The 27,042-nt window shown below is 33.7% G+C and overlaps 2 protein-coding genes and 2 pseudogenes across 2 annotated transcripts; 2 read left to right on the top strand and 2 right to left on the bottom strand.

The window, feature by feature from the left end:
• Positions 1 to 8,116: 8,116 nt before the first annotated feature.
• On the bottom strand, positions 8,117 to 10,668 carry LOC126700649 (uncharacterized; annotated as a pseudogene).
• Positions 10,669 to 15,995: 5,327 nt separating this feature from the next.
• Positions 15,996 to 18,900, bottom strand: LOC126698320 (probable ribonuclease P/MRP protein subunit POP5; annotated as a pseudogene).
• Positions 18,901 to 20,559: 1,659 nt separating this feature from the next.
• LOC126699512 (uncharacterized) lies at positions 20,560 to 24,108 on the top strand. Its single transcript, XM_050397373.1, has 2 exons — positions 20,560 to 20,863; positions 21,681 to 24,108. Exon 2 carries the CDS (start codon positions 21,743 to 21,745, stop codon positions 22,181 to 22,183), a length of 441 nt encoding a protein of 146 aa, XP_050253330.1. The 5' UTR covers positions 20,560 to 20,863; positions 21,681 to 21,742; the 3' UTR covers positions 22,184 to 24,108.
• A 143-nt stretch (positions 24,109 to 24,251) lies between these two features.
• On the top strand, positions 24,252 to 26,751 carry LOC126699510 (thaumatin-like protein 1). Its single transcript, XM_050397372.1, has 3 exons — positions 24,252 to 25,555; positions 25,678 to 25,942; positions 26,081 to 26,751. Exons 1-3 carry the CDS (start codon positions 25,072 to 25,074, stop codon positions 26,217 to 26,219), a joined length of 888 nt encoding a protein of 295 aa, XP_050253329.1. The 5' UTR covers positions 24,252 to 25,071; the 3' UTR covers positions 26,220 to 26,751.
• Positions 26,752 to 27,042: the final 291 nt, after the last annotated feature.

Raw genomic sequence — 27,042 nt, 5'->3', positions numbered from 1 at the left:
TAAACAACAATTAATAATTTTTCAGCAATGATATATATACAGAATGAACTGCGCAATCGAATGGGAGATTAGTGGATAAATGATTGCTTGGTTGTGTATATTGAAAGAGATGTAGCTTGTAGCATTGATAATGAGACTATTATGCAACAATTTCAAAATATGAAAACTCATAAAAGGCAATTGTAAACTTTATGTATTTGCGTGTTTTTTTATTGTTGTTGTTGTCAATATATGAATTTCTCTTTTTATTAGATTGTGTAATTTATGCTTCTTAAGGAACACATTGAGAAAAATTCCTGGAGCCACCACTGTTCTTCTCCTAGTGTTCTTCTTCGATAATCTTGAAAGTTTTTGTCATCGATGTAGTGCTCATCAAATGTGAAGTCCTGGAAATAAAGCAACATAACAAGGAAGACGCAGGACAAGCACATAGGGATGAGACCAAAGATCCACGAAAACAAAGGAAAGGCGAAGTAGAAGGCACGCAATCCGAAAGACCAGAAATAGCTCCCCCTAATCACCATCTTGGCAACATAAGCATTGTGATGTTCATGGGGAACAATATTGATTAGGTTACTTGTGTGGCTGTAGTACCTTATAGACTACACGTAGGAAAAGAAAGCAACCATGAAGCACACCAATATGGATAAGAACTTTATGGAGAAGCCAAGCTTGCTTCTGTCTCCAAACACAAGTGATGATGTATAAATTGTTAGTCCTATAGGTTCGTCCAGATGAAGTTGAATTCTCGTCACAATTCCTGCAAATGTAGAACAAAAGCTCTCCTAAGGTGGTCACCGTTGTGGTGCTTGCCACAACATCTCCGATGCCAAAGTTAGTGTATAGAAGCTTTCTGAGAGAAATAGGAAAGTTCTATGTACCAGAGATATCTGTGTAAGAGTATATTTGGGTGAAATTATGTACCTTCTTTGCCTCTGATGAGTGCGTATATATAGCTTCATAGTTTCTAGCCGTTGGGGCCTTAATTGTGATTTTAGTGCTCTTCCTGTAACGCCTTAGGGCTTATTAATGCGAGTTTTGATGAGGCTCCAACAGTCTGACAGCTAGTTAGTAACCATCTGAGATATTGAATCCTCTTATTAATGGCTGGCCTGCCTTCGTCCATGCCGTGTCGAGGTGGACGAATGTATTTGATGAGGTCGTCCAAAGAAAGAGGGTTCGTCAGTCCCATCTTTAAGATTTGCTAGTTTATTATGGTTGCCACTACTAGTCATCAAAATAACAAGGATTGAACTAAGCATTATCAATGTGGAACAGTGGAAGCCAATCGGGTCGATGCCATTAAATTTTTTCGCAGTGTCTGTACGGCAAGAACACCATTATTGGGCACATCCTGCACAATTAGCTATTTATATATACACACATTATATAATCATGCATGAAATTTAATTTGCTACACTTTGGTAGTCATTGGAAATTAGTTGCCATTTCTTCATGACATGCACGTAACAATTAGAAATCTTTCAAGCCTCAAATTATCAATGAGATCCTGAGTTTAAATCATTTAACTTATAGATCATTCCCTAGGGATTCGTTTTTGTAATTATCTGGTGTGTGAAACAAGAACTGCACGCACACCATAAGAGACTAGAGTCTAGAAAGTCACATAAAAAAGAACAAAATAAGTATATATATAGAAATGTGACACAAAGAAAAAGGTAAATACCTATATGGTAAAGCAAAAGAATTACCCCCATCATAGCACTGACCCAGAAGCGGAGATGGACGGTATTGATGCCGATGACAGTCTTGTTGGGGTGCTTCATGATTCGATAGAGAAGGCACAAGTGGTATGCCGCCATTGCAAAAAAGCCTAAAGGAACAAGTGTGTAATCAAGAATTTTTTTCTCCATTAGTATAAATCCACAGTACTGTCCGTATCAAATTATGGGATCAATCTCCTTTTGTCTCTCTGTACAATCCTTTTGTTTGTTCTTGAAAGCTTGAGATGAAAGACACAAAGAGAGACAAAAGTCCAACACTAATACAGGTGTTATGTGTGTGGACTGAGTGAAGAAATATGTAGCAGCAAGAAGATACAGTTGCTGAATAAAAGGAAGAAATTCAGAGGGAAACCAGAGAGAGAGAGAGATTTACTGCTCAAGCTTAATCTCTAACAAACTTAACTGAATCTTTAACAAACTATCTAACTAGTCTCTGTTTTCACACTGAGTAAATTGGAAGAATGACCAAGAGAAAAGCAAAGTCGAGTGGCTTACACACATGGCTTATGTGCACATGTTGCTTTTCTTTTTGTTTTCGCCAATGTTGTGTGATGTGAGCGTGGGCTGAGTGTCTGGGATCCATTGATTAAGCCAACCCCAACCCACTTTGATCTTAGCAACACTTTCAGTGCTCCAAAACTTCGATCATTGAAGTTTTGCATGCGCTGAATAGCATCGACGGAGAGACGAGCCCCAACTACAAGTTTGTACTGCTCAAATTTTAGTTCATCCTAGTACAAAGAAAAAAATGGTATATATTATATTCCTTTTTGATAGATGAAAAAATCTGATAAATTTTCATAAAAAATTTCAGTATAGCAGTACATAAAATTAGATTTGCATCTTTGTTATGCAAATTATGAAAGATACAAGTTATTTAAGTAATGCAAACTATGATAAACAAAACATGTAATCATTCAATCCATTATAAACCTTCTGATGAACATTACGTAAAACATTGCGCTCCTTATAGGATATTATGACTCATCATGAAATATAGGTGTGGTGATTGAATAAATAAATTCCATCAGCAAGCTAATATGAATAAGGTTTTTAGTATAATGTAGTACATTTAACACAATTTGCACTTTTAAATAGAAACAAGTTTTTCACAAATTCTACTTATCAAAAAAAAATGGTGCTGGTCGGTGTCCCGGTTAGATTTTAAAACTTACGGATTTCTTTCTTTTAAATTCAAACGTCCAAACATTATGTATGTAAATATAGACACACAGACATATATAAAAGCATTATCAGCATGCCAATTGAGTATCCATTTCGCTGTTATTTGACTTACTACTTAGGTCCAGTAAGTTAAATAGCAAAGGGCAATTTCCAATACTCCTAGCCATGATGATGGTGGACCATACCTTTTGGTACACTTCCCTTGAAGCTCTATTTTTTTTTTTTTTGATGAACAAGAATTTTATTCACAAGACCAAACAAAACTACAAAGAGGATACAAGAGCCTCATTCTTAATGATAATCTCAAAACAGGGAGGGCCGAAACCAACATCAAAAGATCCAAAAACATTGTTCAAAAAGGACCACTTAGCTAGAGCGTGAGCTGCTTTATTTTCCCCCCTAGGGATCCAGGTAACATGAAAGTTAGGAATAAGTGAAATCAAGTTGAAAATTTCATTACAATACCTCTAATTCTCCAAGGATCCTATTTGCCAGAAGGTACTAGTGTGTCTACACAGTCTTTGGAGTCACTCTCCACAATCATAGCAGCTACTCCTTGAAGCTCTAATGATGCAAAGATTTGTGATGGGATTCACATACTTGATTACACATAAATCACAAGTTCAATGATCATTGAAGACATGACACTATATTGAAAAGGCAAAAGCAATAAATGGCAATTTGATACTTACATTGGAAGGATCCAAGTGATGAAGCAAGACCACACTCTCCAAAGTTTACAAGAATGAATGCTGTCCTTGATTGCTTTTGAGACATTAAATTGGGTGATAATGATGGGGTCATGACCAGCAAGATCGCTATTAGGATCCAAGAAAACTTCCACAATTTGACACCAAATCATAATTATATTTTCTTCCTCTTCTTCTTCTTTGTTTAGAGTAATGGTGGGCCAGAGCTTAAGGCCCAAATCAGATGTCAATTTTAGGCCACTAAACGAGTGTCTAATTATTGATAGTCCACTTAAAGTACGTTATAGACAAAAGATTAAAAGTTAAAAATTAATTTTTTTTATTTAAAAATTGTCTATTTTTAATCTCAATTTTGGAAAAGAAGAAGTTTAAAAGTTGAAATTTTTTGCAATTTAGAGATATCACACCGGATCAATCCAACTCCACATCTTATCCCACTTTTGTTTGATATATATAATATATAGGCTAAATTAAATTTTACATTCTCTAATATTATTCAAAATTTAATTCAAACTTATAATATTTAATTTATTTACTTTACTCCTATAACTTTAAATTTTAATCTATGTAGTCATTTTGTCCATCAAGTGGGTTGTCGTTAAGTGCCCTTCACCACCCACCGCTGGGGAGCACACTTCAACAAACTTGGATCAGAGGATGTGGAAGTAGATATGATCCATGAACATCCCTCCCAAAGTTCGGACCTTTGTTTAGAGAGCCTGCTCTGATATCCTTCCGACAAAGGCAAACCTCTTTCGAAAAAAGGTGCAGGTTGATCCCATCTGTACTATATGTGGTCAACTAGAAGAAACCACATGACATATCCTGTGGGAATGCCCTTTTGCTCACAATGTATGGGCCCTAGTCCGGGGGAAGATATAGAAAACAAACTCCTCGGCAGAGAACTTCTTTCTACTCACGAGACAAATGTTAGAAAGATTGTCGAGCAAGGAGTTTGAGTTGTGGGCTATGGTTGCATGGTCGCTATGGAATGCACACAACAGAGTTCAGTCCCGAAATGCACAGTCCCACCCTGAGGAGATTTTTAAGCAAGCCACATCTCTCTATCTCATGGAGGAATATCATAAACTTGTTAGAGACCTTATCCAACAATAGCGGACTTGATGTTTTCTGCTCCACAGTCCTTTTATACTTTTTCTGTTCTTTTTTTGTTTTTTGGCGAAAACCATATTTTCGTCCCTACATTTTCACGCGATTCCACTCTGGTCCCTATCTTTTATTTTCACCGCTTTTAGTCCCTAAAATCAAAAAGGCGATCTCATTTTTGTCCCTACCATTAGTGCCCTAACGGCAAAGTCCTAGGTGGCAGACAGAACACCCTATTAGCTGACGTGGCGTTGATGCGGCACTAATGTGGCGATTAAAATATTATTTGGCATTTTTATATGCCACATCAACATTTAAATTTTTTTTTTTTATAAAAAGCCATATCAGACAATTTAAACCAAAAAAGAAAATAAATTAAAAAACAAAACTTTTTTTTTCTTGATTCAAATTGTTAATTTCTCCATTTAAAAAATCCATAAGAATTAAATTAGCATAAAAATTATATTTTCAAGAAACAAATGTTTTAAAAATAGAACTTGAATCTCTCTCTCGGTCCTCTTTCTATAATTTGAATCTCTCACACACCCTCTCTCTAGGCCGGATCTTGGAGCTTCTTTCCAAGCTTCATTCATGGCTGACAACCAAGCTCAACCGCTCGCCGCTTCTCACTGGTCACTATTCGATTATTGTTGCTTGGCAGTAGTCATCTTTCTCTTAGCTCAATTCGACTAGGCCAATCTCCTTTCTCGTCAAACCCTCATCAAAGTTCCAACCCACCGCTAGGCTGTTGTGTTTGGTTGGTTTCAGAATTTTTTGGATTTGGAGAAAAACCCAGTGAGCTATCTCTCCGATGAGATCTGGGTCTCTAGATTTTTTCTCTCTAATCTAATCTAGGTCTCCTTGGATTCTTTCTCTCTCTGATCTGATTTGGTTTTGCAAGTTTAGTTTTAAGTCAAATTTGTTCTTATTTCTGATTTTGTTTGTAAAAACCAGATGAACCCCAAAATTTTAAAACCCAGATAAATTGATTCATTGGTGAATAAATAGCGAATTTGTAAATTGTATGAGTGAGTATCTAGGTTTGTTTGAGACTTGTGTGACTAAGTTTGTTTAGATTTGGGTATCCTTGCTCTTGTTCTGGGTTTGTTTGTGTTTTTGTTTTTATGGAGAGAACATGGCGTTGTTTGTTTTTTTGTGTGTTTGTTTCTGAAGAAAAATTCTAGGTTTATGGGTTTGCTAGAGATTGAATTGGTTACTGGATTTATGGGTTTATTTCTTCAATTTATTTATGGTTTGGTTTGGTTTCTTGGATTTATTTCTTGTTTTTCTGGATTTGAGTAGATTTGGTTGCTGGATTTGGATTTGGGGTTTGCTGGAGATTGGTTTATTTCATGGATTTAGGAAGAACACGAAGAACAACTTCAGTTCTTATAAAAAAATAATGAAAGTAAAAATAAATAAAATAATAAAATTTAAGTTTTGTTTTTTAATTTATTTTCTTTTTTGGTTTAAATTGTCTGACATGGCTTTTTATAAATAAAAAAAAAATTAAAATGCTGGCATGGCATATAAAAATGCCAAATAATATTTTAATCGCCACATCAGTGCCACATCAACGCCACGTCAGCTAATAGGGTGTTCCGTCTACCACCTAGGACTTTGCCGTTAGGGCATTGACGGTAGGGACAAAAACGAGATCGCCTTTTTGATTTTAGGGACTAAAAGTGGTGAAAATAAAAGATAAGGACCAAAGTGGGAATCGCGTGAAAATGTAGGGACTAAAATGTGGTTTTCGCCTAATTTAAACTACAAAAACTTGCAATTTAAACAATTTATTGATGACATAGTTATTGATGATATAAGAAGAAAATGTAATCTAACAGTGAATTTGTCAAAATTCACCTCCAATAAAAAGATATTAAATAATGTTGTAACTTAATGACACATGGTAACAAAGGGGTGTAAGAAATACATCAATAGTAGAGTTAGCAATTTTTTTCATAAGAGGCCAAGCTATATATATTTTTCTTTACATAAAGAAAAATATTTACATGAAATAAGTCTTTACATCTTTGCAAAACAAAAAAGTAAGTCTTGACATGTCTAATAATATACAAGTAAATTTAATAAAACTAAAATATAATTAAATTACACATGGTATACATTAATTGTCTGTTTGGGAACAGTTTATCTAGTTTTTTTGCTAAAAATGTGCTAAAGTATACTTATACCTTGAAAAAATTTGAAAATGTGAGAAAATGCGAGAAAAAATGAGGTTTTAAAAAGATGTACATAAAAGCTAAAAGTTATTCCCAAACACACTCTAAATACACTTCAATTTAATGAGCTATTAAATACATTTTAATTTAATGAGCTATTAAATACACTTTAATTTAATGAGTTATGTATGACATAAAGAGTTAGTAGAGTAAATAAAAATGCATTACAACTATATAAATACATTACATGTTTTTATTACCAAAAATACAAGAGGATGAAGGATTTTTGAAAAGTCAAAGGTGCCATGAATACATTGAACATGAAGAAAAAAAAAGTTATAAAAATGAAATGAACATATTACCAAAAATTAAAGGGAATAATTTGTAATTTAATTATTGAACAAAGCTAAAAAATAAAATTTTAAACTTAGATAAGACATTGTATATCTCTATGAGAGAGAGACAGACAGGGACTGATCTATATATTGACTAGGGGGGCAATGGCACCCCCTAAATTTTTTTAAAAAAAAAATCAGTATATTAATAGATACTAATTTTTGCAATTTTGTTCAATAAAATTACATCTTCCCCCCCCCCTTAACAATGCCATCAATTCTTTTAAGACTAATGTTACAGTCACACACTTTTTTACAACATTTTTACAAACTATTGAGATGACAAATTCTTATTGATTTGCACACTTGCATCATTTTTTACTTATCAATAATCACTCACCATATTAGCAATTTGTAAAAATTTTGTAGTTTTAGCATATTACACCTTTTAAAGGCCATAAAAATTAATAGATTAAATCTAAAACAAAATATACAAGTCCAAAAAAATTAGCCCAACAACAAAAAATACCCATAATAAAGCTAAAAAAAATTAAGCCCAATCAATCTATTTTACCCAAAACAAACAACTTAGTCATTTAAAAAGTTTTAAACAAAAATCCTTATTGATAAAGTAGTAGAGTCAAAGGCCAAAGCTGCCGCACACAGCTAGTAGCAAAGTCGTCCCTTAACTCCAAGTTCTGGCTTTGTCTCTAAAGAAGAGAGAGAGAATGAAAATGAAATTCACGTGAAATTGTAAGTTCATTACAATATGCTTTTTCAAGATTATATTACAAGCTAAAAGAAGTTGATGTGCAACTTAATTCAACCAGGGTTGAATATGAGTAGCTCATGTCTTATTCAGCCAAAAAAAACAAAAAAGAGTAGTGGTCATCAAATGTGAAGTCCAGGAAATAAAGCAAGATGACAAGGACGAAGCAGGACAAGCATATAGGGATGGGACCAAAGATCCACAAAAACAAAGGAAAGGAGAAGTAGAAGGCACGCAATCCTAAAGACCAGAAATAGCTCCCCTTAATCACTGTCTTGGCAACATAAGCTTTGTGGTGTTCATGGGGAACAATAGTGATGAGGAAACTTGCATGGCTGTAGTACCTCATAGACTGCACGCTGAAAAGTAAAGTAACTAAGAAGCACACCAATGACTGAACTAAGCATTGTTGCTATGGAAGCTAATCGGATCGATGCCATTAAATTGTTTCGCAGTGTTTGTATGGCAAGAATACCATTCTTGGACACATCCTGCACAACCAGCAATTTTTGTATATACACATTTTATCATCATGCATGAAATTTAATTTGCTACACTTTGGGATTCATTTGAATTAATTCCATTATCATCATGACATGCAGGTAACAATAAAAAAATTAAATTTTTCAGAGGTTGGTCTACTAGTTTTTTTAGGCCACATAAGTCAAATGATCTATGAGGTCTTGACTTTGAATCACTACAAAACACACGGATCTTAGGCTGCGTTTTTTTAAGCCGCGTTTGCAAAAACACAGCTACAGACGAGCTAAAGCCGCATTTTTAAAAAACGCAACTTAATGTTTGCAACAAAGGCCGCGTGTTAAACATGCGGCCATAGAATGCGTCTAAAGCCGCGTTTTATTTAGCTATAGCCGCATTTTTGGGGGTGGAGCTATGGCCGTGTTTAAAACAGGCAGCCATAGGACTTGTGTATTTCTTTTTTTTTTTCTTTTTTTTTTAATTCTTAACTATGGCCGCATTTAAAAAACATGGCTCTAGCTTGCCTAAAGCTGCGTTTTATAGATGCGGCTTTAAATTTAGTTTGAAGCCGCATGTTTAAAACGCGGCTTTAGTTTGGGATGGGGCTGCGTTTCTTAAACGTGGCTTCAGGTTTTACCTATAGCCACAAGTTAAAAATACGGCTTTAGGCTTTGTATAAATAGCATAGTTATGGACAAACCCTAGCTTTCTATTTCTTTTCTTTCTTCTCTTCTTCTCAATCTCCTAAGTGGTGGAGCCAGAATTTAAGTTCAGGGGGGGCAAAATTTATAAGCAATGCATACAGGCACAAACACAAAAAATAACATTAGTATATTTGCTATACTGTATTTTTCTATTATGAATTCATTTACACGTGAATAATTTTTAATTAAAAATTCCATTTACAATTCTCATAAAAGAATTTAGTAGTTGGAAAACTCAAGTACAACTCATATGAATATGATATTATAATATTTTAAAAATGAAATTGTGAACTTACATACACTTGAAAATTCAAAGTTTAACATGAAAACAATATTGAGCTTAAGAATTTATTATATAATTATCTTTACATTTTATTGCTTACACAAATTTTATTAGTGAAGAATGAATTACTACATTAGAAATTTGTGATTCTTTTATCATTTTTATCAGGTAATAATAATATTATTTTTAATCTTTTCGATTAAAACTTGTGTTTCTTTTTTCTTTTCTTTTTTTTTTTCTTTTTTTTTGAGAACAGGTCAGAAAAAACTTGTGTTTCTTAATAGTTCTTTTATTTTATCTTTTATATATATATATATGTTTTGAGTTTTACATTGATAGATTATCAATGATTTTATTTTTCTTCCATATTTAATGAAGTTTCCATTAAAAAAAAAAAACAATATTCCAATGATTATTTTATAAATGAAAAAGAAATACATAGAGCATACCCATGCTTGAAACAGAACAAGAAAATAAATGGATATAAAAATTAAGATGGGCCAGCCATATGGAGGGGAGGGAACAAATTGATAAAAGGACAAAAACCTTTAAACTCACACAACAGTAATTATGCTTAAGCTCTATTTCCTCATATTCCTGTTATTTAGTGTAGAGTGTAGGCATATGATGGGAGGTAGCAAACTCATGACACATAAGTAAATCTCTTAAAAAAATTTGGGCGGGCCAGGGGGGCAATTGCCCCCCCTCGACCCCCCTGGCTCCAACCTTGAGTCCTAACTTATAGTACTATGGATCGATCATTCCCTTGTGTGTAACGGGAACTACATGCCAGTGCTCTAATAATTCATTTGGATTGAGGAAAAGAAGGGGGAATAGAATAGAGTTGGCCAGAAAATAGCATATTTCCAGCCAACTCTGCTCCACTCCCCCTCATTGCCCTCAATGCAAACAGGCCCTAAGAGTCTAAAGGCTCACATTAATACAGAGAATGCCACAAAGAAAAAGAAAAAAAGGATAAATTCCATCATGGTAAAGGAAAAGAATTACTGCCATCATAGCACGGACCCAGAAGCCACGATGGACAGTGTTGATGCCAATGACAGTCTTGTTAGGGTAATTTATGATTTGATAGAGAAGCCACAAGTGGTATGCCACCATTGCAAGAAGTCCTAATGGAACTAGAATGTAATCAAGCGCTTTTTTCTCCATTAGCATAAAGCCTTAGTACTATTGTATCAAATCATGGAATCGATTCCTTTTGTTTTTCTGTATAACCCTTTTGTTTGTTCTCTAAGATTTGAGATGAAAGACAGAGAGACTGAGTGAAGAAATATGTAGTAGCAAGAAGATACAGTTGCTGAATAGAAAGGAAGAAAAGAGAGAGAGAGAGATGAATTTGATTCTCCTTGATAGTGAGACACTATTGTAGCAATAAGATTTACTAGCAAGACAATAAACGCAATGAATGAATAAATGGATAATTAAACACCTCATTACTAGAGAAAATTTATAACCAATAGATTAAAGTTGGACAATCTATCTATAAAGAATATAATATGTTATAAAGAGAATAAATTCTATAAGGGTATGCTGCAAAACCTAAATTTTATAGCCACCAATCCCAATATATTAAAAAAGAGAGATGCTACGTCTACAACATTTTTACAACAAATCATGGGTGGTTAGTTGTTATTGGTTCAAATTTAAAACTAACACTAAGATTACTTTTTTGCCCCAACAAAAACAACCAGTAACAACTTGCCACTTAGGATTTGTTGTAAAAATGTTGTAGAAATGTTGTAGACATAGCATTTCTCATTAAAAAATAGGCACAATCACCCACAATTAATTTTAATACCCTATGAAAATCTAACCCAATTGGGAATTCATTGAGATATTATTAGGTGTAATAGGATATATTGAATTTTAAGTAAAAAAATTGATGTGACAATCTCTTGGATGATGTAAAATATGAGTCTTACACTCATCCTTACCAAATTTAGACTCTATTATAAAAGTTGGATCCTTACAAGTGGATACACAAAATTGCGACATGTGTCCCTTTGCGAAAGCCTTTAACAAGACGTGTCATTTTTTAGAGTGATGTTAACAAGAAATTATTAGGTCCACTGAGAGAATTGCTGGGGTAGTCCTCCTAATCCTTCTAACCAATAAAAAGCTACTACTTATGCAAATGTGATATCACCTAGTGGTTTATTATTTTTAATTCTTCTACTGATTACAAATCTAACTCACACATTTATATAAGTGATATTATTTCATTGGTTGGGAGGACCACTTAGTAGTCCTCTCGATGGACCTAATAATTTCTCAATGTTAACATATAATGCCATATAGCAAATAATGATTTATACACATCATAATGTCACCTTAAATACTCCTAATTAAATTACAGTTATACATATTTGGCATTTAAAAAGCTTATTAATTAAATATTTGTATTTAATTAATTCAAGAGTAAATGGGTATCCTTAAATTAAACCAATCATTTAATCTTCTTTAATTAAAAAAAATACTAAATATATTAAGTTTTATGCTTCTCCCAATAAACCTATAAAAAATTATACCAAAAATGGATGTTTTTTTATTTAACTTCTTTTCATTACATGGTTTTATTTTATTTTTTTATTTTTGGGAGAATTCATTACATGGTTTTTAAACTATACATATATAACAAGAAATTAAAAGATTAGTTCAAGTTACACCTCCTTTACAAGAGTTATACCTATTTAAGGCCATTGATTTCATTTAGATCTAAGAGTAAAAAACACTCATAATAATGTAATTAATGTTCTCTAGAAATTAATAAATTAGGCATTAACTCTTATTATCAAAGGTCAAAAAAAAAAAAAAAAAACAGCATTAACTCTTTAGAGTCTAGTCTCCTCACGTTATCATCTTCTTCCTCTCATCTTCTCATCCTCTCTCACATCATTTAAGCTGATAATTCTTCAGAAGATTGTGTATTTGAGAAAGGGTAATTAGGAAATATTAAGACCAAGGCAATGTTGTGTCAGATTTTTTTATAAAAAGAAGGTACTGGATTCTTTTTTATACACGAATAGAAAGGCCCTGCCCATAGGAACATCTTAAAAATGGAGTGACGAAATACTAAGTATTAGAAAAGATGTGGAAGCTTTTTAAAAATATTTAAGGTTCAAATTTTTAAAAAGATGTGAAACATTTATAAATCTTTCACAACCAAATACGTAAGAATCATACTAAGGAATTTCCTTTTCACATATGGCTGGGCTCTGCCCCAATCTTTTTACTCAGTATACGTTTTGTTTCTTTTAGTTATTAATACAAATTCTTTCTTTTATCTCCAAAAAAATAAAGGAATAGTACTTCTGCACAATTGCTGCATAATGAGTTATGTGTCCAAAAAAAAAGATAATATATGTTCAAGGGTCTACATAATCATATGCATTGCATATGTTACTTTCTTTTTGCAGCTATATAACTCATTATACAGCAATTGCTGCATACTAGTATGCAGCACAACGGCAAAACATTTCCCATAAATTAATTAGGAAGAGAGAGAAAAATTAATTTGGTTAGTTGGTGTGACAAATAGTAAATATCTACAGCCTAAAAAAAGTACAACTCTTGTGAAGTTACACTAGATGTAAGTTGAACTCACTAATATATATTTGGCATTTTCTTAACCTTTAATTACTAAGATTCTTTTATCAAGGGTGTGGATGACTTTTACGATTCCCCACCAACCACAATTATTACTCAAATATTTATATTTAATTGAAGAGTAATTGGGTTTCCTTAAATTAATTCAATTATTTAACTTTCTTTAGTTAAAAAAATGACACTAAACATGTTAAGTTTTATGTTTCTCCCCCCATAAACCTATAAAAAAAATAATGCCAAAAGTGGGGATTTTATTATTTAACTTTTTTTCATTACATGGTTTTAAAGTTTAAACTATACATATATAACAAGAAATTAATGTATATAAAACATTTTCTAGATGATTTTTAAACTATACATATAAAACAAGAAATTAATGTATATAAGACATTTTCCTAATATTTAGCTCTTGAGATTTTTCAAAAATGAGTATTTTCTTATCCTTTAACTATTGAGATTCTACCACATTTCTGTCCCCAAAAAAAAAAAAAAAAAAAAAACTATTGAGATTCTTTTATCAAGGTTGGGTGCCTTTTAGGATTCCCCACCACCCAAAATTATTAGATTAGCATTTTTTTTAAAAAAAATTTATATATATAAATATGCCAATTTTGAAGTATAAAGCCAAATGGTATTCTTGCAGTTGAAGATCAACACCTTTTTCATATCCTCAATTTCTCTAGCACTCAAATGTTATGTGAGGTTGCCATGAGAACCAAAAATGATGGAAGCTATACGATTTCTATTTGTGTTAAGGAGGAGAGCACTTTTTTTTTTCTTTTTTCCTTTTTTTTTTTTTTTCTTTTTGTGAGGGAAAGGAGGAGAGCAAGTTGATAAAACTATATGACTATGAGTTTGTGGAACTAAATTAAAAGGAAAGACATTGTACATTTTGTGAGTTTTGTTTAATTCTTTTAAATTTTTGTATACTCTCTTTATCTATGGTTAAATAAAAGATCTGGAATTCAATCCCCGCCTATACCAAAAACTGATTGATGTTTTAGTCTAATGACAAAGAGTTATCATCAAAAGCGGACGTCATAGGCTGAAACCCTCTCCCAAAAAAAAAAAAAAAATCTTAGGGAAGAAATGAGATTAAGTATATTTATGATTGAAATATTACATTTGCAAGCAAGTTTAAGTTTAAACAATATCACAACATAGAAATGATTTAAGGAAATATCTTTATTCGTAAGTTGTAACCATTGAACATGTAAATGCAAATATTGCCATTTTTTTTTTTTTTTTTTTTTTTTTTTGAGAATCAAAACCGAGCACTTTTATTAATTATCAGGAAAATATAAAATGACAAACTGATAAATATCAGATGGAATATGCTCCATCCAAACTAATAAAGGAAACGAAACTATTATTCTCCTAGCCAATGCATGGGCCACACAATTACCCTACCGCCTAGTATGAGAGAGAGAAAATACTAAGTGAACCAATAATAGACATGATGTCTTTGACAATCTGACCAATGGATGAGTGACCGTAATCTGCTGACCTCAAAGCTCTGCACACTAACTCCGAGTCTCCCTCAAATTCCGAACCTGTAATACCCAACTCTACAATGAATTTCGCAGCCCTTCTTGCAGCCAAGGCTTCCAGCACTTCCACCGAGCCTGGGTGCGGAATCTTCTCGGCAAGAGTAGCAACTACCTCTCCCTTTACATTCCGAACCACCACCCCTATACCAGTCTCTCCCGATTAAGAGAAAATAGTCCCATCATAGTTAGTTTTATATAGCTCACCCGTAGGAGGGCACCACCGAATGTGTCCCCTAGGTGGTTTTGTAGTTGCCTTAGGAATCTTTACCTGAAACTCCGAGAGATACGACTTCGCAGCTTGTAAGATTCTGTCCGAAGCTAAACCCTTCTCGTTCAAGCCAACTTGTTCCTGTGGTTCCAAATAAACCACGCCACAACAGCAAATAGTTTGAGCCTTTCAATCCGCTGCCGACCAAAGAAATAAGCTCCTGGACATCCGGAAATTGAGGAAGCTCGATTTGGACCCAGCTGAAACAGGGGAACCAAATGTGATGAAGCTTCTCGCAATTCCAGATGGCATGGAGAGTATCTTCCTCAGCCACCAAATATAACTTTGATGTTAATAACTTTGTAAATGTGTGCATGAACTGCTTAAGTAGTCTTTTACTATTATTAATTTTGTATGGTATGTAGTTTCACCAAAATTTAAATATGGACGTACACAAGCTTTGACATCTATGTCTATTTATTTCAGACTGAGATATAAATTTTAAATGATTTATAAACACACATAATTTTAACGTTTTTAAGTGGAGTGTATGTTACTGTATTGTAAAGTGTAACTTTATTTGTTTTTACAAGGTTTTGTCCTTGTTTTTTTTTTTTTTTTTTTTTTTTTTTGGGAGAACTTATAAGATTTTGTCTACTGTTAAATAAATAAATAAAAAGATTTTGTCTTTGTAAAAAGTAAATAAAAATTATTTTTATTAAACTATACCATACATCTCATAATCAATGGCTTATAATTATTAAATGGGAATCCAGTGGTCATAAAGAATCATACATGTAATACACACAACTAGTCAATCAGTTTTATGACAAGAAAAACAAAATTTTAGAATCTTGAAGATCTAGTGTGCGTTTGTTTAGCAACGCGTTTGCGTTGAAGACGCGTCTGCGTTTTTTGGCTGGTCTCATGGCACTGTTCATGAACCAGCCAAAGCACAAAACGCGTGAACAGTAATATGTGAACAGTATTTTACCTTTTAAAAAATATTTTGCTACAGTGTTTTCAGCAATAAGTTTTCAGTCTTCAAGAAATAAATAATATCCAAACAGACCCTAAATCAATAAGATAGATAGCCTCATGCCCCATAAACAGAGAAATACAAAAACAAAATCATGTTCTGTTGTTCATGTTAAATAACAAAAACAAACACAAAAACACAATTGGCTCCACAGTTCTGACAGCAACCAAACTTAATAAAGGGGGGGAAAATCTCCATTGAAACATACAGAGTCCCCAAAACATATATTTTTTTTATATCAGTGAGTAGGATAGTAAACCAGAAAATATTTACTAACTACTCAAGCTTAATCTCCAACAAACTGAACTGAATCTCTAGCTAACTGTTAAACTGACTGAAACTAATTATCTTCACTAATCAATAATTACAACGACTAGTCATAGGCCAATATACTCTGAATAACGACACATTGTTTCTCTTTAGAAACCAAGACTAAACCTTCAATAGAAAAAGACAACTCAGCAGACAATATCCACTCCAAAGCAGCATGTCATTGAGTGGCAGAGTTTATACTCACTGAGCTTTGGTTTTAGTTGAAGGAACAACCTGTAGCTTATCCTCAACCTTAGCTTCATGTTCAGAACTAGTCTCCGTTTTCACACTGAGTAAATTGGAAGAATGACCAAGAGAAAAGCAAAGTCAAGTGGCTTTTATACACAACACACGTGGCTCATGTGCACGTATTGCTTTTCTTTTTGTATTTGCCAATGGTATGTGATGTGAGGGTGGAGTACTGTGGAGGGAGGATTTAAATGGGATCGATGTATTGGCGGTGGGCTGAGAGTCTGGGATCCATTGATTAAGCCACCCCCAACCCCCTTTGATCTTAGCAATACTTTCAGTGCTCCAAAACTTTGATCTTGTCTAGACAGCTTTGCATGTGCTGAATAGCATTGATGGTCAGACAAGCCCCAAGTACAAGTTTGTACTGCTCAAATTTTAGCTCATCATACTACAAGGCTACATTTCTACAAGTCTTTATACTCCCTAGTAAAAAGAAAAAAATGGTATTATATTCCGTTTTGATAGATGAAAAAATCTGATAAATTTTCAGAAAAAAGTTCCGTATGGCAGTACATAAAATTAGATTTGCATCCTTGATATGCTAATCATGAAGAAATATAAGTTACTTAAGTAATTCAAACTATGATAAACACACACACATATATATATAAGCATTATCAGCAGGGCAATAGAGTATCCATCTCTCTGTTATTTGAATTACCACTTAGGTCCAATAAGTTAAATATCACAGGGCAATTTCAAATACTCCTAACCATGGTGATGGCAGACCAAACCTTTTGGTACTCTTCCCTTAAAGCTCTAATGATGCAAAGCTTTGTGGTGGGATTCACATACTTGACTACACATAAACAACAAGTTCCATGATTATTGAAGACATGACACTGTATTGAAAGTAAAATGCAAGTGTGCATAAACAAGAGAAAAGGCAAACTAATAACTGGCAATATGGTACTTACCTTGGAAGGATCCAAGTGATGAAGCAAGACCACACTCTCCAAAGTTTACAAGAATGCTGTCTTTGATCCCTTTTGAGACATTAAATTGGGTAATAATGATGGGATCATGCCCAGCAAGATCTCTATTAGGATCCAAGAAAAATTCCACAATCATGTACCTATTTTTAAATCCCACCATAATTCTCTACCTGGCATAACAATTGTAACATAACACAATTCAGCATGAAGAAGAGGAATTCTTTTGCTTTCTTTCTTTCTTTCTTTCTTTTTAAGATGAAAAAAACAAATAACCTTGTACAGACATGATGGGGAATGACTAAATTGATTGTCAATGCATAAATTGATAAAAGGAATAAATTAAAAGGAAATTTTAGAAGACAAATAAACATAACCATGATTTGGAAGTTCCACTGGTTTGGAACTTCAACAAAATAGTTATATAAGAAATGATACAGAACTTTAGCATAAGGCCTCTACAGAACTATCAAACAAACACGAAACCATATAAAAGAATTCGAAGGTTTAGTTCTACTCAAAAGATACCTGTAGCACTAAACAATCAACAGGTCAGCGAATAACTCAAAACACAAATGGGAGTAAGAAGTAAGAACAGACAGCTTGAAACTCATAACTACACCTAGATATGTAATCCAAAAAACAATAAACAAATAAACCCAAGGTGATCAAGTTAATCGGTTCTATGGTTTCACCCAAAAACTGACAGAATCTGGTCATAAACCATCAACTGAAGCTAGGGGTCCATTTGGTTAAGCGTTTTGGATGCCTAAAAGGGCGTTTTTAAAACCCAAAACTCTGATTCACAACAGCAACTTCTCATAGATTTTTTTTTTACAAAAGCTCAATTTAAACCCAAAACACCGTTTTGCACCAGTTTATACAAATGCACCCTAAATTCAAGCTATGGGTAAAACTGATTAGTGATTAGGGATCCCAAAAATTAGATCTGAATTCCAATATATCTCATATCAACAAACATGCTTAAAAAAATTTCATTCTAAACAAACCTATACTTCAAAAAAAGCTAATCAAACGTAATAACTCAGTTAAATAGTTACTAATATTTGCTTATCAAAATTAAAACAGTACAAAAATTCATTCAAATATCACTCAAACACAGTAGTGGCTCCAATCACAATCACAATCAAATTCACACAAAAAAAAAAATAACATCCACCACTACGAAAAAAAACTTACCTTTTTGGGTTTTAAGAAATCGCTGCAAAATTTTCTCAGTAACCAGACAAAGAACTTAGAAAAAAAAATTGCTTATCAAAATTAAAACAGTACAAAAAATCATTCAAATATCACTCAAACACAGCAGTGGCTCCAATCACAATCACAATCAAATTCACACAAAAGAAAAATTAACATCCACTACTACGAAAAGCCTTGTCTTTTTGGGTTTCAAGAAATCGCTGCAAAATTTTCTCAGTAACCAAACAAAGAACTTCAAAAAAAGATCAAAGAAAAAATCAAACTCACCGAAATCGAGATTTGGATCCAATTGCAACGACAAACCCTAATTCCGCACAATTAGGTGAAACGAAACGACACGTCGTTTTGAAAACCCAGAAAATTTCGGTTTGTCTCGTATTGAAATGGTGGACCCGAATCTGAGGCCCAAATCTGAAGTAAATTTTGGTCCATATTTTTATTCCATAAAACGAGGAAGAATTTAAAAATTAAAAATTAAAAAAAAAAAAAAAAAAGAGAAAAGTAAACGTGGCCAGAAGCGTAGCGAGGAATACGGTGGGTATTCAGACGTGTCAAGTGTTGATTGGCTAATAAAAGTCTTCGTTCTCATTAACAAGTAAAGACTAAAGAGCGCGTTTGAACCGTTAAAAAAGGTATAAAGATAGAGAGAGAACCGTTGGGAGGACACGTGATGAAAATTTTGATTAATTTAAAGTCCGTCGCAGTCATTGCACTTGCCTATACATATTACCAACTTTTGTTTTTTTTGTATATTTAATATATTTATTAAATAAAATTAAAAGTTAGCAGAAGAAGACAAAAAAAAAAAAAAAAAAATGAACTTTGAAGTGCCTTTTTCCCAATTATTGTCATTTTGGACGTATAAATTTTTTTTTGGTTATATTTTCAATTTCTGTTAATATGATAACCTTTCATGACTTTTTCTTTTTTTAATGTTGCCAAATACATAAGTTACATTTTTGTTGATAGGAAAAATATATTATGAAGCGTTAGAGCATCTTATTAAGGATTTCAAAAAATTTAACATTTAGCATCTCAAAAATCTACTTTATTTATTTTAACAACTTATTTTACAAAACACCTAACATCAAAAGTTTTACCACTCATTAATCAAAGATAGTAAGAGAGAGAAGAAAAGATAGTGAGAGAGAGTTGGTGAGAAGAAAAGAGGAATAGTGAGAGAGAGAAAAAATATTTTAATTAAAATAGTATTAAAATATTATTATATTTATAAGATTTGACACTAACATCTTTATTGTAGTGTGCTTTTTTAGAATGAGATGCTAAAAAATAATATTTTTAGCTTTTGAGAGTTTTAATATGAATACTTTTAGATTACTAATGAAAATTCTTCTAGAAAAATGATTATTTAAGAAGTGATCTTTTTTTACAAATTTTACAAATGAAAACAGAACCAAAAATATTTTAAAAAAAATGTTAAAGCTGTAAATTTTTTACAAATTAGTAATGTGGGGAGTGATATCAATGGTAAGTTTAAATAAAAATCCATAAAAATTTACCATAACCATTATTTATAATAAAAATAATTATGAAATAATTTGTGAATGTAGCCTTACTCTAATATAAATGGGTCAAAAAATAAAGAATTAAGATAAAAAAAAAAATCTCTAATGGGTCAAAAAATAAAGAATTAAGATAAAAAAAATATCTCTAAGATATTTCTACCTCAAATATTATTTATAGATTAATAGAAAATTGAAAACTTTAGTCTAAGGACCAAAGTGTCCCTTTCTTTTTTTAGTCTTATTTCTATAATAAAGATAGAAAGAGAAATGTCATGTACATTGCAATTTCATGTGAATTTCATTTGCATTCTCCCCTAAAGTCATCTCTCTATCTCTCTCTAACTCTCTTTTTCTGTGTGTCTCTCTCACATAGACACTGTGTCTTATCTAAGTTTTAAAGTCTGTTTTTTTTCTTTATTACTTGGACGTCAACCCCAACCCAAAACCCAACCACCATAGGAATAGTAGTCTCCTTTAATATCTATAAATACCCACCCCACCCCACTCCCATTGTTCTCACATTTTTTCCCCTTCTTCTCTAGATACCCTTTTTCACCTTATAGCCACTGTTTAGAGAGAGAGAGAGAGAGAGAGAGGTATAGGCTTTAGTGTTTGTTTGGTTTGGTTTTGTTTTTTTTTTCCTTATATATACAGGTTCGGTGGAGACTCGCCTGCTTCACTGTTGGAACGGCAAAAAAGTATGTATCTTTATACATAATTCTATGTCTATGTCTATGTCTTGGCTATTATTTTGTATACGTAAGTCTATGTCTATGTTTTTTTGTTTGTTTTTGAAATAAAAGTCCTAGCTTTTAACATATAGCCGACAACCCATGTATCATTTTCAGTTTTTTTAATCATTATGTGTTAGTTCTTTCAATTTTTCTGAGATTTTATGTCTTTGAGAGGTAGTTTCAGTTGGTGGTAGTACAGATCTGTTGATGAAATTACTGTTACTTGATGAAAGAATGTAATTAGGAAGAAAAGGGTCCAATTTATTCATGTAGTTCTTTTTTTGAGGGGCAAAACAGGAAATTTTTTTTTTTTTTTTTTTTTTTTGGGAAAGATCAGCTTCTTTGAGTTGTACTGTGTTAATGCCACTCAAAATTTTCCTTTTTTATACAACCCATGTGCTATTTTTCCTTGTATATACCTTTATGTAAAATTAAATGTCCTCTAGGCACAGTTTGTTTCCAAAGAGAACAGAAAAGGAATATGGATGTGTGGGAAATATTTTTATTGTTGATTGTTAAGTAGCTATCTGGTTTTCAAGTGGATATTATTTTATAATATAAGGATCTAGAATCTTAGACATTTAAGTTTATTTTATGTTTTTTCATGATTTGAATAAGAGTGTAAGATCCTGTTAGATAGATTTTAGTGCTTACAGATATTTATCCGGAATAATTATAGAGGAATTCGTTTAAGAATGCCGAGAGCTAGGACATTACCATAAAGTCATCTCATTAGAGCGATGAAATTGACAAATTTTCTATGTTGTGTTGGGCTCTGCAGAGCGTTTGGGACTGGAGTTTGGAATCTATAAAGTTTGAAACTTAGGAAGTTTGATTTTTGCAATGGAGGTGTGTGGCAAGTCCATGGTGGTAGCAGGGCCTGCAAACGTTATTTTTCTGTCAACTATACTAGGGCGAGATGGGCCGACTGCTGTTCACAAATGCGACTGGAAATGTGAAAATGAGCGTGTTTGTGGAAATATGTACCGCTGCAAACTAACAGGACTGACTCACATATGTGACAAAAACTGTAACCAGAGAATTCTATATGATAACCATAGCTCCCTTTGCAGAGCTAGCGGGCAAATTTTCCCCCTTACACCAGTGGAGGAACAGGCTGTGAGAGGCATCCGGAGGAAGCTTGAGCCAGAGAATTCCCCTACTGATGGCTATGCCTGTAAGCGCAGACGGGATGCACAGCTTCATCCTTCTCCTTTTGAGAGGTCCTTCTCAGCTGTCAGTCCAATCTGCAGCCAAGTTGGAGATGGCATGGATATGAGCTAGATCTATGATATAACTGAAAAGACAAGTATCAATTTTCTTAATCATGTTCCTTTGAATTTTTCCCTTTCTTTTTTCTCTGGAACGATTATGGAGAATAATAGAACTTAATTCTCTTAACTAAATGGTGGACCAGATGTGTCCTTCCTGTCTGTAGGAACTCTATATATTTCTAATCTCATTTACTGCAATTTAGCTCTTCCTTAAACAGGCTCTGTTACTTGTTTATGAAACTTGAATTGAATTCTGTTTCTTTCTCAGCTGGTCTGAGATTTGAACTATGATAGTTACAGGGTACTTTTAGGTGACTTGAACCATGATTTTGATTCAACTTTACAGTGTTGATTGTAGTGGTGTACTTAATTTTGATATTTTCCCTCCCTTTCTGTGATCATTTTGGTGAATTTGCAAATTGTATTGTATAAAGGCAATTTATGTGGTCATATCATTTGTATTGTATTCGCCTATGTATGGTGACCCTTGATGGTTAATCGGTTCTTTTATACTGCTGAGCTGTACAGCACAGGTTTTTCCAGATTCTTCATATTAATGACATTTTTTTATTGTTGCCTGACATAATCTTAACTTGGTTATATGGCAGGTTTAAAAGGAATGATCTGGCTTTACTCCTGTATATTATTTTCATCTTTTTATTACTTTTTTCCTTTCCTCAGTTTGAGCTGACATGAATTTCTGAAGTAATTTTTAGTTTTGCAGGTTTCAAGTCCACTATACATAAGAGTTTGAAAATGCTTGTTGTTTTTATGAATCAATTTTATCTGTTTTACAATTTCTCCAACTGGTAATAAGAATTTCTGATATATGACTTTATTTCTTTCCTATGTAGGTGTCCTTTTCATGGAGATAAAGCTCTTTTCTTGGTGGAGACGGGGGATGCATTTGATGATGCTGGTGAACTGAAGAACAGTATCCTTCCTGTTCATTTCAAACTTGTGGGTTGTTCGAGGGACTATATAATAGAAACATAGGTCAGCCTGCTGAATTTAATCTAAAATAATATTGCTAATGGCGTGTAGCAATATGGAAGAATTCCCAGTGATTAACAATTCCCTTAGTCATGCTCTTTGTACATCCTTGTTAGGGAAGAAAAATCAGAAGACCTTATGCTCATCTATCCATAAACTTGTTTTTTTTGTGATATCATCCTTTTTGATGGTTAGTTTTCTCCTGGGTTGCTGACTATTGTAAGCCATACTTAGTGGTAACTTTGACAAGCTACAGCCTTTGTTGTATCTTTTCTTTGGATTATGTGGGATCAAGGATGTATTTTGTCATTACCTTACCCATCTATGGTCACCGGTATGACCATGGCTCCAACAAAACGGGTTTGAACTAGCCCAAGTATATTCTCTGATAATTGTTGAGGTTTACATCCTGTCCTATCCTTCATCCTCCTGGTTAGCCACAACCTCTAGTATGGCAGATCAGAAGGCTATTGTGGTAGGAAGTCCTCTGCTCAGGAACTATATGATTTGTTGATCAAATTGCTGGTATGGATAAATTTTGTGGCTGACTTTTCTTGAAGTTTTATTGGGAGTTGGCTGGCAAAGGGAGGTCTTTATAGCTGATAAGCTTAAGAGAAAACAATTGTTAATGGAAGCATTGGAACCTTGTGAACCGGGCTGAAGGCAATTTTAATTTCCAACCAGCAGTATCTACCATGGTATTTGGTCCCTAAGCTATTTCTGTTTAAGCCTTGTTAAATCTACAGCTACTTGCCTGTAAGATATCACAAGGCCTAAAATGGTGGAAAAGTGCTTCCCTGTTTGTAAATTTTGTTCAGTTTTTGTAGGAAATAACAAATCCTTACTTGTCCAAAGATTGTTCTGTAAAATTGTGTTTTAGACAGTTTTGTTTGCATCAAATTAGTTTGTTAATTTCTATTGATGCATTGAATTATTGGTCTACTTCTGTCTGTCCCCTGCTGCTTGTTCTTTTTATTATGGATGGATTAATTGATCCAGATGGTACTGTCTTCATAATACCATTTATCAAAGCTGTTACAAATATTAAGGAAGTGCTTGTTAAATTCTATGGAGAGTGGATCTGATAACTTCCTCTACTGGGAACAGTAGATCCAATTGCAAGGATAAGTGGTCAGGTGACTCAGGTGATATGCACTTGACACAGTTTCTTACAGCAAAAAGATCTTTAAAGAGGCTGGTTACATGCTAACATTTACATGTGACCGTGTCTTTCCACTTATTGTTTATAACCTAGTACTATCATGTATGGTAAACCTAGATTGGATACTATCATGTATAGTGAAACTAGATTGGAAACTAGATTGGATACTTTCCTCCAATCTTAGGAGTTATTAAGAGGATAGAAAGTGATTTACCTTACTTTTTAAAGCAAATTCTTCTTTTGGGTCTGCAAAATAATATTGTTTCTTTGAAAAGATTAAATTAGAATTGATTGTCTGGTTAAATAATGTATTTCTCCAACATGAAGAATCAGAGGTCACTTTTTTCAGGTGCATTCTATCCATAATATTGCATTTTTCGAATCTGAACCGCGCAATTGATTCGTCGAAAGGAAACCTATGAGATTCTCTGATCAGAGAGATCTCATTTGGCTTTCATCGTGTATAATGTGTCACCAAACAATTGCTAAAGAAAGGAATTGCTTCTTAATGAGGCCATCCAATATAAAAGCAATTCTAAACCCAAAAAGATCATCTTGTGGCTGAGAATTTCATCAAAGCAACGTAACCCTTTGGTTTTGTATTGTCATTACACACAATTTATCCCCTCCTCACAGATTCTTTTTTTTTAAGCTACAAATATCCTTCTCCATGGCTCTTCCCTCCTTCCCTCCCATTCACCTGAAGAAAGTGCAACTTAAAGAACAAACCAGAATCCTCAACAATGCCAATGATGACATCCTGGGTGTTCCCTACTTTCTTTCTTGTCATTTCTTTCTTTTTCTCTTGCTCATCTTGCACATTCACAATAACAAACAACTGCCCCAACACCATATGGCCTGGAACCCTTGCGGGTGCTGGGACACCTCAACTATCATCAACTGGATTCCGGTTAGACTCGGGCCAAAGTGTCAGCATTCCAACTATTCCAGGATGGTCAGGACGACTATGGGCAAGGACCGGGTGCACATTTGACGAGTCAGGAAATGGAACATGTCAAACAGGAGACTGTGGAGGAAGGCTGGAATGTGATGGCATGGGTGCCACTCCACCTGCATCCCTCTTTGAGATAACCCTCGGAACAGGCAATGGGTTAGATTTTTATGATGTCAGCCTTGTAGATGGCTACAATATACCTCTTATTGCCGCACCAAGGGGGGCGTCTGGAGCATGCAATGCCACAGGCTGCGCTGCAAATATCAACATGGGTAAGCTTTTAAATTACTTTTGCAGTTTGCAAGTAGGAAATTAGATTACAAGATGATTTGGCTTCACTTATAAAATGATCAAACCTGAAACCCCCCCTAAATGCAACCATGAAATGAAACAGGTTGCCCAAAGGAGCTTCAAGTAGTTGGTGGAGAAGAGGAAGGAGGGGTGGTTGCATGTAGGAGTGCATGTGGGGCATTTGGCTTGGACCAGTACTGCTGCAGTGGTGAGTTTGCGAACCCAACAACATGCCAACCCTCCTCTTATTCAACCATCTTTAAGAGCGCTTGTCCAAGGGCTTATAGCTATGCTTTTGATGATGGCACAAGCACTTTTACATGCAAGGCTAATGAATATGCCGTTGTTTTCTGCCCTAGCGTTAATGGGTACTGTTTCTCCCCTCAATTCTGTTAAATTCAACTGCTAAATATCATTTTTTCTATCACAGCAGCAGATATACATGAAGTGCACATGCTGCCACTCCTACCTTAGAACCTGAAATTTGAGAATAATTTGTGATGCAGAGTGAAAAAATCTGATGATCCCGTAGTTCCAATTGAAGAGCTGAGCAACGGGGAGGTAGTGAGCAAAGTTTCTTCCTCGAACATCCACCTACCCCTTCCAATGCCAATCCTTCTATTCATCTTAAACTTATTCTTCTGAGTATACTATTACTACTTCACAGCATTTGACAGCATGCCTCGATCGTAGAAGAGAACCTTAATTGTGCCTTTGAAAGAAAATATTGACTGAATCAAGAACAATGGATTGCAAGACAGCATAAATGAGAAAGCAATTAAACTAGATGATTTCTTTTGTAGAGGAATTGACGGTGCATTCTGCTGAGTGTACCAAGTGCATGGTAGCAAATACACGATTCTGTGACCTGTTGTCAAAACGTGCTTAACTATTTATTTTAATTGTATTGTGTCTGGAAATTAGACAACATAAGATAAGGATAGATTCAAGTTAAATTCAAATAAAGTTCTTAAGTTGAATTCAAATAATATCATGTAGCTGATTAGGAGATTAGGATTGAATTTCATTTCAAGTTGTATTGAAATTTAAATAGGACTTGGTTCCTATTTGTTAGAATTAGATTGTGATGAGGTTATCTCATCCTTGGCTATATGTGTACATGGAAGGCATTAATGAGAATTAAGTAGAAAATTAACCAAAAATGTCTATTTCCTCTTTCAAGTTCAAGAGATTGATGATTCTCAAAAAAACAAAAACAAAAAAAACAGAAGTTCAAGAGATTGATCATCTCAAATTGACCACACTCAATTTATATTTTATTTTCTCAATTCACAACAAATTGCCACAATATTCATAATAATCTTGGAAGGAATGCAGCAGGCCCAAACTCATATTGCATGTCTTTCCAAATTGAAACAGTTTAAGATGTATCATTGAATATCCAATTAGTCAGACTCATAATGAGAAGCACATCAATACAATGGTTTAAGAAAGAAACTGCGGTAAC

Source organism: Quercus robur, chromosome 9 (assembly GCF_932294415.1).
Source record: "Quercus robur chromosome 9, dhQueRobu3.1, whole genome shotgun sequence".
In the NCBI taxonomy this organism is placed as follows: domain Eukaryota; kingdom Viridiplantae; phylum Streptophyta; class Magnoliopsida; order Fagales; family Fagaceae; genus Quercus; species Quercus robur.
The sequence above is the reverse complement of the archived record's forward strand: the minus strand, read 5'-3'. Positions and strand labels throughout refer to the sequence as shown.

Bases quoted from the DNA above. Each gene is read 5' to 3' on its own strand.
- LOC126699512 (XM_050397373.1), top strand. From the start codon at position 21,743: ATGGAGGTGTGTGGCAAGTCCATGGTGGTAGCAGGGCCTGCAAACGTT.
- LOC126699510 (XM_050397372.1), top strand. From the start codon at position 25,072: ATGCCAATGATGACATCCTGGGTGTTCCCTACTTTCTTTCTTGTCATT. The intron at 25,556-25,677 runs GTAAGCTTTTAA...GAAATGAAACAG, and splicing joins CGCTGCAAATATCAACATGG to GTTGCCCAAAGGAGCTTCAA. The intron at 25,943-26,080 runs GTACTGTTTCTC...TTTGTGATGCAG, and splicing joins TTCTGCCCTAGCGTTAATGG to AGTGAAAAAATCTGATGATC.